General features: G+C 37.4%; 2 protein-coding genes across 2 annotated transcripts; both read right to left on the bottom strand.

Moving 5' to 3' along the window:
• Nucleotides 1-5,425: 5,425 nt before the first annotated feature.
• Nucleotides 5,426-7,365, bottom strand: LOC137720084 (membrane steroid-binding protein 1-like). The gene is made up of 2 exons (XM_068459094.1): nt 6,985-7,365; nt 5,426-6,000 (listed from the first exon to the last, which is right to left on the bottom strand). Exons 1-2 carry the CDS (start codon nt 7,287-7,289, stop codon nt 5,655-5,657), a joined length of 651 nt encoding a protein of 216 aa, XP_068315195.1. The 5' UTR covers nt 7,290-7,365; the 3' UTR covers nt 5,426-5,654.
• A 2,683-nt stretch (nt 7,366-10,048) lies between these two features.
• On the bottom strand, nt 10,049-10,468 carry LOC137721110 (F-box/LRR-repeat protein At3g48880-like). Its single transcript, XM_068460222.1, has one exon. The coding sequence runs from the start codon at nt 10,466-10,468 to the stop codon at nt 10,049-10,051; it is 420 nt and encodes a 139-aa protein (XP_068316323.1).
• Nucleotides 10,469-10,592: the final 124 nt, after the last annotated feature.

Below are 10,592 nucleotides of genomic sequence, written 5' to 3'. Positions count from 1 at the left end.
CTCCAGCAGTCAACTGACATTTTTTATTTGTTTGCTCATGTATGAGATATGACCTAATCCCTGCTATAAAATGTCTAATACATTTTCTTAATCAACATGTGCAGTCGACTAAACACAGTGGCATTATTCAGGGTGCATGAATACTTGCATGGATTGACCAAGAAAAAAAAGGAGTGGTTTGAAATTATGAGGCCGGTGGTATGAAGTTCGGAATCTTTACCAAACTTGTGGGAAGAAAATTGATCATGTAATTTGATGGCGAAAGTGTATCTGTCGATAAAAGTCTTGTGATGGATTTTCTTGAAGAAATTGAGGTTCTATCATAAAATCAATTAGCAATATAAGGAGCAAGGTTGGTCTTGAGACTTTTAAGGCCCGGGACGACTCCAAAAATGTGCCCTAACTTCATATAAGAAAATTACTTGTTTTCACACGTAAGACTTTGATAAAATTATACTTTAGAATGTGCTTCAAACTCTATAACTTAGACACGAAAAAAACTAATTTATTTTATATTGAGAGAAGGGAACAAATAGATAAATGATGAGTTTTGTTTTCCTTTTATCTAAACTTTTAGAGTGTTTTTATATAACTTGTGAGGTGTTTTTTCTTATTTACTAACCTTATCAGTATGGGACTAAAAAAATAATTATATTTTCAAATCTTTAGTTGATATATATAGACAATAAATGAGACATGCATCCATTAATTTCTTGAAGGCTAATGCTGGGAATACGGAACTTTGTAAATTGAATTATGGGATTATTGATGATTGAATTATTACTTGAGTGTTGAATAACGTGCTTATTTCTTATTAGTGACACGTCATATGGTTTGCAAATTTGGTATACGCATTACTCTTTATTGAATGTTAAACTTGAATTGAAATCAATGTCTAAAAATTACAACCCACATAGTTACTAGCTAGCCATTAAAAATAAATTAACAAGCAAATAAAAATTGGTAAAAATTGGAAAGAATAAAAAAACACACGTAGCATTTCAAACTTAAGACCTTTCGTTAATTTTAAATGTAGAAACCATTGCTTTTGATTAAACTTCTTAATCATTTAACCATAATTTAGAAAATTTATACTCTTACAAAAAGAAATTCCAAAATTTTTAAAATTTATACTCTTATGAAAAGAAATTTATAAAAAATAAAAACTAATAAACCACACATAAAGTTTTGAACCAAGACCTCCAAGTTTATTTAAACATCATGAACCACCACTTCTAGTTAAACTTCTTAATTATTCGGCTAAATTTTATAAATTTATACCCTTATAAAAAGAAATTCATAAAAATTAGAAAATAAATAAACACATAGAGATTTGAACCCGGGACCTACTTCTTAATTTTAAACAACATAAACCACTAGTTCTAATTAAATTTCTGAGTCACTTAACCAAATTTTATAATTTATACTCTTATGCAATTATATATGAATATAACACCCGAAATAATTTTGGTGCCCCTGATGGTCGTCCTGTCCACACTGAGCCTGGGCCAGCCCAGATGGAGAGTAGCTCAACCTCTTATAAGCTCATGCAAAGTCCCTCCTCTCATTAATGTGAGATTCATTCTCAGCACGCCCCTTCATGTGTGACGAATTTTCAAACTTAACACGTGCACAACACAAGGACTAAGAACTTCGGCAATGAGGTGACTTTCAACTTTGATTTTACCTGCATTCGAAGGTTTGAGACTCATTCATTCATTCATTGTTTTCCAATCTATTTCTATAGCGCATAATCGGACGATCATCCAAAAATTGAGTACGTAGTGATTCACCAGAGTGGTCGCGTTGATTAGTTCCGAAGATCATCATGTTGTGCAAACTAAACACTGGATGTACTCAGCTTGATTTCTGATCTATACATGCATTGAGTATGATGCAAACAAAATCACTGGATATTCGAAAAAGGTATCAACTACTTTACATCTTCGATTTACAAAATTATGACACGATTACGCAACAAATTCAACTGCTAATCGCTCGGTTCAATGAAAGAACTGAAGAGAAAAGAAAATTTCTTCAAAATCTCGAGCAGGGAAGCAGATTTTCGACCTTTTCCTACTTGTTCTTTCCAAGAACCGAGTGTATGATTTGTGAGATACAATTGGCTCAGTTGTGAAGTGGATTTGGTCCACCGGGGACTGCTTTGTGCGCAACAACGTTTATTCCGTTCATCTTCTTGTATCCAAATCCTGCAGAAGAATGAGAACCGGCACCAAGGCGCCGCGCAAAGAGAGACGAAAACTTGGCTCTTAGTCTTGGTTCCGGATCTTCGCTGCCATGCCAGGACCAAGTGATGCGCCGGCAACTCGAAACATGAACCAGTGCAATAATTACAACAAGGAACAAAATGATAGGAGAGAGTTTATGAATTCTCATGACTAAAAAACTTGAGCTAGAAGGTTTGAACTCAAAGATTTTATTTATAAGGAAGGATCAGGCATCCTTATGAATTATTTTTTTTTCCCAATTTATATTTTTATTTGGAAGGACATGATGAAGCAACCACTGGTCAGATAGAAGCCAAAACTAACAATCAATCAGTCATGTAAATATATATATATATATATATATATATATTATAGATACACACACACACACACACATATATATATATGTATGTTAATGCAAGAACACTCATTTTCTAATTATATATATATATATATATATATATATATATATATATATCTACTAAGAAAGGGCAACACATTAAATAAGAAACTAAGACAATCTCAAATGAGATATTAAATTCCAAATGGAATGTCTTGCAATTAAATTTGAAGGTAGGAAGAAGCTTCAATTGATATATCAATTCTCCGTGGATTGACATACGAATATTTTGCTAACAAATTTGACATATGAGAAAATGTGCTATCAATATTTTTTTAAAAAAAAAATTTTTTATTATGTGAGACCCATTAATATACCAATAATAAAACTAAAAATTTTATTTCAAATAATTTATTTTAAAAATGAGCCATACAAATATTATTATAACAAAAAAGAAGAGTCAGAGGAAAAAAAAAAAATCTAACATACCACGTTAATCATCAAATTAATATTTGATAATTATTTTTTTGCTATATCTATTTAAGATGCTCTAAGCACTTGATAGAGAGTAAATTGTAGATATGATCCTTTAACTTTAACTCAATTGGAGCAATAGTCCCTCAACTAAAAATCCATTAGCATTGGTCTCTCAACTCATCAAAACGTGCAGCTATGGTCCCTCAACTAAAAATGCATTACCATTGGTCTCTCAACTTTAATTCAACTGGAGAAATAGTTTCTTAACTTTAACCAAATTGTAGTAATGGTCCTTCCAACATAACTCGTTTTGACAAAAATTTTGACTTAGTTGACAAAAAGGACGATAATTACACACTTTGATGAGTTAAGAGATTCTGATTGTATAAATGATCATTCCAACATAATTTATTTTGACAAAATTTTGACAAAATTGATGAAAATGACTGTAGCTACATATTTTGATAAATTGAGGGACCAATGGTAATGGATTTTTAGTTGAAGGACTATTGCTCGAATTTGATTAAAATTGAAGGACAATTACTATAATTTACTCTTTGATAGAAGCAAGCTAGCCGATGAAACAAAATCTGCACTATCACTGTTTATATATGTGTCTCAAGTGATGAAAGAAACATGGAACTGCTGACGTCTAAGATTCTCTTGTTAGGAAGAAGATTATCTCCCCTTTTAATTTCTCTTTCTATCTTTTCCTATTTGAACCGTTACGATTTAATCACGTCAATATCTTATATTAATTTTTTTTTTACAGAAACAAGAACACAAAAAATGAGAGGAGAAAAGAGAATGAAAATAAAAGGGGAAAGAATTATACTCTCTTGTTACGAAGGCAAGTCATAAAATTGAGGTAGCTAAAGGACGACGGCATTTAATCAATAGTACACCATTTTACATACAGTACCAGTGAAAAGATATGTCAATGGCCAGAAATTCAACTGCCGGCAGTAGACAGTGAAAGGTAAAATGTGGTCCAATAAATATGAAAGGGACCCTTTTCGGATAAAATTCATAAAATTTATTAATTCGGAGTCTTAAAATTTAATATAATAACTAAAAACAGGGGTTTTATTTAAAAATTATAATAATTTTAACTGTTGAATCAAATTTTAAAGATCCGAATTGGTGGATTTGGTGGACGGGATCCGGAGAAGATCCCTTTCCCAATAAATAAGGAACAAGTTCTCACCGGATCTTCTTTGTGAGAATCTTATAGATCAATTTATTTTAGAAGTTCATCGTACATTGTGTGGTCAGTTTTCGTTATGTATTATTTGTGTTTGATTTTAAACAAAAAATTTAAAATAATTTCTAATTGCACAATGATTGATGATCAAATAGTATGAACTGATCGAATAAATAGGATTCAGATAGGATACTGTTCCAATAAATAAAAGAACTACGATCCTGGAATCATACAACATGAATAATAACTTTAAGTTTCGACTACTATCCTGAATTGGTAATATTTAGTTTTCAGTGGAAAAGAGAATACGAATTTGAAGTCCATTCAGAGCTAGAAAGAAAAGGCCTGCACAACGAAAAATATGAACAAATCTGTCCTCAGATTGAAGATCAAGAAGACAAATTTTTGATTGAAGTGGCTTATGGCTGCTCCAACGGGGACACTGATTTTCGAGTGCCACGAAAAGTAGGGAACTTCAAAACAATAGGCGCATAACATGTTTCTCGTCCCTTAGGACGTCGAAATCCATATCTAATCGTGATTAGACTCTATGTTCCGGAGGGATGCGAAAGACGGGACCCTGAGAAGAAGATAATGTGCATATGGTTGCTTGTCGTGCCGGTAGGTAATGCGTTGTACGTTCGAGTTGTAGAGGAGAAAGAAGCTGTCCTCAAAAGGACAAGGTGCTAGAGTGACAACCAACAATCTTTGATTGAAAGTCTTTGATTGTTTACAATTATGTAGCATTGTGAAGGGACTGCCCATGTTGGAGATGTTCTGAAAGTTTAAGCATCTAATTTCATCTCAATTTACTTGTTATGATGTGAAATGCGGGCAGCCAAATTCCTCCGGAAGACAGGCCTATGTCTCGAGATATTCGGCAAAACTACCTGACTAAAAAATCTGTTCAACGAAAACACCGCTAGGGTCGGAAGAACCAGAATATAATGAGTTTCCATGCTTTTATGAGAAATGTCCTACGTCAGAATATAATGAGTTTCCATGCTTTTATGAGAAATGCCCTACGGATGACGTGCTTGAGCAACCCCACCCACACACACGCACAAGTTTCCCTCCATCTTCCCCCAGCGAAAGTATTGGGGCAGAAAGGCAGAAAAATAGCAGCCTATGTGATGGAAAAAGAAATTGTTACGGACCCAAAAAGCGTGTTCCGCATGTACGAATCATCTGTATATAATTCCTTAACCGCACAAAGTACTCACAGAAGTCGAACATTGCTGATTTATTACACCACAAACTAAGCAATCACGAAAATCTGATTATAACAGGATTATCCTAGGCTATGAAAGTAGTAACTTATGTGTGTGCATAAGATTCACCAAACATGCACCAGCCAGACCCCAACATCTTTAGTACCTCCAGAGAAACGGTTTCGGATTTGCAATTACTCTTGCTTAGCTTCAGCACTAGATGACGTTTCCTCGGATTTAACAGCTGGACTATCAGATGGAATATCTTCAGCAGGCTTAGCAGCATCTTGATCGACGGCTTTAGCAGTTTCACCAGTGGATTCTCCTTCAGTTGCAGGAGCGGTGCTCTTAATAGATCCGACCTTGACATACTTGCTCATGAACTTGTATTCCCAGTCCTGCAAGGCCTCGAGTTCGAATGGACCAAGACCAGAGATATCACCAGTCAGATCTTTGTCTTCAAACGACATTTTTGCAAGAGCTCTGCTAGCATCTTTCCCTGCGAACAGTGCATAAGGCCCACCAGGTCCATAAAACATCCTGCAAAGATGGTTCAATATTAAACAAATTCAGATCCATGGAAAGAAGGCAGAACAGGCCAAGTAATACTTGTAGCTATGGAACTATTTGTTTCACATCACTTAAAATGACATGGATGATTAAGCAAGAGCGAAAAACTGTAATCTACATTTATATCAAAGCCATCTGATCTCACTAGACAAGTTGTTTTGGAAGAAGCTTGTTTTTTGCCCGCAAGAGGAACTTTGTGAGGTTGGTTCCCATTACCCACTTGTTCACACTTTTAGAAACTACGAATACAACTCTGCAAAAACAAGCTTCAAAACGAAAGCAGGTACAGAAAGAGTTGGAAAATGTAAAAATTTAGGATAAGAAACAATCCCAAACCCTTCATCCCTTAAGCCAACACTCCTTGAAAATAAACGACGAGCTTGGAAGATATTACTTTTGATCAATCAAACCCATTGTAAATTGTAAGTACTGAAAATCACATTGTTAATACTACGATACGATCGTAAGATTCAACATATGCATGCTAGCAGCTGGATGCTGCTAGCATATGGAGATGACTGATATCTTAAATTCGAACTTCAACCGAAGAACATTACACGGATAGTAACTACCAGGCCACATAAAACTTCAATCCATTGATTACACAATTTGTTGGTCTAACTCTACAGAATTTCCATGATCTTAGAAGCTGCAATTATATTATTACAAACGCAAAATTCCAGATGTCCAATGTTTTGAACTTCTAAGTGAACCAAGTGTCCATGGATAACAAACCCAGAAGCTAAAATTACCAGATATTCAGTAGCTGATGGGATTAATAGCATGTACAATTAACAATCCAGGAGCTAATTAGCACAAATTCATAGGTACCGTTGACCACAAAAATACATGCAAAGATTTAACCTTTAAACATGAATATTAAAAACCCGGAATCCAAAAACTAAAACCCCAAATAAAAATTAATAAATTAATTAACAAAAACCCAAATAGTACCTGCTCTGGGACACGTCATAGATCTGACCCTTGATAGCCATGAGCAGAGGCTTGTTGGAATCAGAGCCGTCGTACTGCTTCAATTCTTCTTCGGTGATCTCGCCGAGCTGGACGGGAGGCGTCAGAGGCTGCATCTCCTCCTCCGAGCTCCTAGCCCGCTGGTGGTTGTCGGACGACCCAAACAACCCCGACGCCACATGATAGATGGCCACAAGGAGAGCTAGCATAGTGAAGAAGGTCGTCGGAGAGAGGCCTGTGTAGGCCACGATCGCCTCTTTCAGTGTTTCCCACAGTTGCAGAGCCATTTTTGGGATTTTAGAGAGAGAGAGAAAGTGGGATGAGAGAGAGAGACTGAAAAGGCGATGGACTTTTTATCGACTCGGAGTCAGATGGGGCCGGTGAGGTAACGTTGTTTATTAGTTTAGTTTGGTTAATTCGTACCACTGGTCCCACAACCACTCCCACCAACTCTCATTTTCTTTTTTATTTCTTCTGTTTTTCTGTTTTATTTTAAGAGTAAATTGTAGAAGTGGTTCCTTAACTTTAACTCAATTAGAGAAATAGTTCATCAACTAAAAATTCATTACTATTGATCCCTCAACTCATCAAAATGTGCAGTCCCTCAACTAAAAATTCATTACCATTGGTCCCTCAACTTTAATCCAACATGAGAAATTGTCCCTCAACTTTAACCAAATTAGAGAAATTGTCCCTTAACTTTAACCTAATTGTAGCAATGGTCATTCTAATATAACTCATTTTGACAAAATTCTGACGAAGATGACGAAAAAGATCATAGCTACACGTTTTGATGAATTAAGGGACCCCAATTGTAGCAATGGTCCTTCCAACATAACTCATTTTGACAAAATTCTTACGAAGTTGACGAAAATGATCATAGCTACACATTTTGATGAGTTGAACGATTAATGGTAATGAATTTATAGTTAAGGGACAATTGCTCTAATTTAATTAAAATTGAGGGACCATTGCTGCAATTTACTCTTATTTTAATTTTTTTTTTTTTAGTAACTTACTTCTAAATTCTAATTTACCTCCATATAAAGTTCTTACTTTTTTTGTTGTTCATTATGCTGTCTATTGATTCACATTCACGCAAGAGAAATTAACCAAGTGAATGGTACGTCCAAAATATAAATGCTAAATTGACGACTTGAATAACAAATTGGTAAATGGTGTAAAAATTCGTATTTAGAATTCTTTTTGTCAACCTAATAGATGGATGTGTCACATGGATAATTCACAGAGATACAAAAGTATATATCAATTCAATTAAAAATAAAATGAAGCGGAAAATCGAATTTAAAAATAAAAAAAAAGTGATACCATTATCACATTTAAAATCAAAATAACAAAAAATATTTCTCTCAATTAATATCTGACACACCCCGACCCAGAAAGTCCACTTGGACCCTGAATCGAACTGTGCTGGCCGACACCTGGAAGGTGACGAAGCCAGCACAGTTCGATTCAGGGTCCAAGTGGACTTTCTGGGTCGGGGTGTGTCAGTTTGGTATCAGAGCCAGACTCACGGTCGTGGTGTGCCGACGAGGACGTCGGGCTCCCTAAGGGGGGTGGATTGTAGTATCCCACATCGCCCGTGAGGGCGTGGTCTTTGGGCCTTATATATCCATTGCCAACCTTAAGTTTCAATGAGGCCTTTTGTGGACTCCCTGAGGGGAGGGCAGGCGCTGGCTACGGCTGAGTACCGGTCCACAGAAACAAAACCGTGCGGTAGCTCTGTCTTCGGGCAGGGAATGCCAAAGCGAACAATATCACTGGAGCTTGAGGGTTGGGATGTGACAATTGGGGTGGATTGTAGTATCCCACATCGCCCGTGAGGGCGTGGTCTTTGGGCCTTATATATCCATTGCCAACCTTAAGTTTCAATGAGGCCTTTTGTGGACTCCCTGAGGGGAGGGCAGGCGCTGGCTACGGCTGAGTACCGGTCCACAGAAACAAAACCGTGCGGTAGCTCTGTCTTCGGGCAGGGAATGCCAAAGCGGACAATATCACTGGAGCTTGAGGGTTGGGATGTGACAATTTGGTATCAGAGCCAGACTCACGGTCGTGGTGTGCCGACGAGGACGTCGGGCTCCCTAAGGGGGGTGGATTGTAGTATCCCACATCGCCCGTGAGGGCGTGGTCTTTGGGCCTTATATATCCATTGCCAACCTTAAGTTTCAATGAGGCCTTTTGTGGACTCCCTGAGGGGAGGGCAGGCGCTGGCTACGGCTGAGTACCGGTCCACAGAAACAAAACCGTGCGGTAGCTCTGTCTTCGGGCAGGGAATGCCAAAGCGGACAATATCACTGGAGCTTGAGGGTTGGGATGTGACAATTTGGTATCAGAGCCAGACTCACGGTCGTGGTGTGCCGACGAGGACGTCGGGCTCCCTAAGGGGGGTGGATTGTAGTATCCCACATCGCCCGTGAGGGCGTGGTCTTTGGGCCTTATATATCCATTGCCAACCTTAAGTTTCAATGAGGCCTTTTGTGGACTCCCTGAGGGGAGGGCAGGCGCTGGCTACGGCTGAGTACCGGTCCACAGAAACAAAACCGTGCGGTAGCTCTGTCTTCGGGCAGGGAATGCCAAAGCGGACAATATCACTGGAGCTTGAGGGTTGGGATGTGACAATATCACTTGTATAAAAAAAAAAAAAGTTATAATTAACTCTTCAATATTAAAAGTAGAAAAATAGAAAACGAAGATAGAGAAGATGGACCAAAATTATTAATGTATGATATTTTTGTATATTCTGAATTTAGCATAAGTCAAAGAATACACAGTATTCAACTAAAAACACACAAATAGAAACTGAAAGTGAAGAAGCTTCAGGATAGGCCGCGGCCTCTCCTAGTCCTCAAGTAGCTCCGTCACTGATTAATTAGAAATCCATCATATTCATACTCGACAATATTCTATATGATAATAACGAGGAAGGTACCATTTCAGATCCAAACAAAAATTGGTTGAAGCACGATATCCTGAAGTTTTATAAGATAAGGAGAGCGTGTTAGGACCACAACTCTGGCTCCAGCCACTAACCCTTCTTCATGCGTACCGCCACCTCATGAACCCGTGGTCGTTTCTGTTCCTCATGCACATGATGCACGACGAATTGTTGTCCCGCATGTGCATGCATGTTATAAATCTTGCTGAGACTCAGAGAAATCTTCAAAACACGAGTCGGTGTCATCTCGGACCGGCTGCAAACATAAACGTAAGGTTTATCTGGGGTTTTGATGAAATGCGATTTCATCGTCGAAAAATCAAGCTTGTTCCAAAGCCGAGGATCACACAGCGTCGAACGCCACTCCTTGCAAACGGCGCTACCGCTAACCTTTCTGATGGCGGAAGATGAATCAGAGATGTTGGCAAAGCACTCAAAAATCTTCAACAATATGTCAGCATTGAGGTCTTCCCATCTTCCCAAAGTCATAGGCGAGTCATCGCATTCCATTGTTTCTTCAAGAAATCTTCTTCGTTTCTTGATCATATCAAGCCAAGCTTACGTCTTAAAAGTTTTTATTAATCAGACGATTAAATTGTTAATGTGAATTAGAAGGAAAGAAAAAAAGTAATAT

Source organism: Pyrus communis, chromosome 16, assembly GCF_963583255.1.
Source record: "Pyrus communis chromosome 16, drPyrComm1.1, whole genome shotgun sequence".
Lineage (NCBI taxonomy): Eukaryota > Viridiplantae > Streptophyta > Magnoliopsida > Rosales > Rosaceae > Pyrus > Pyrus communis.
This window is presented reverse-complemented; position numbering and strand designations above follow the sequence as displayed.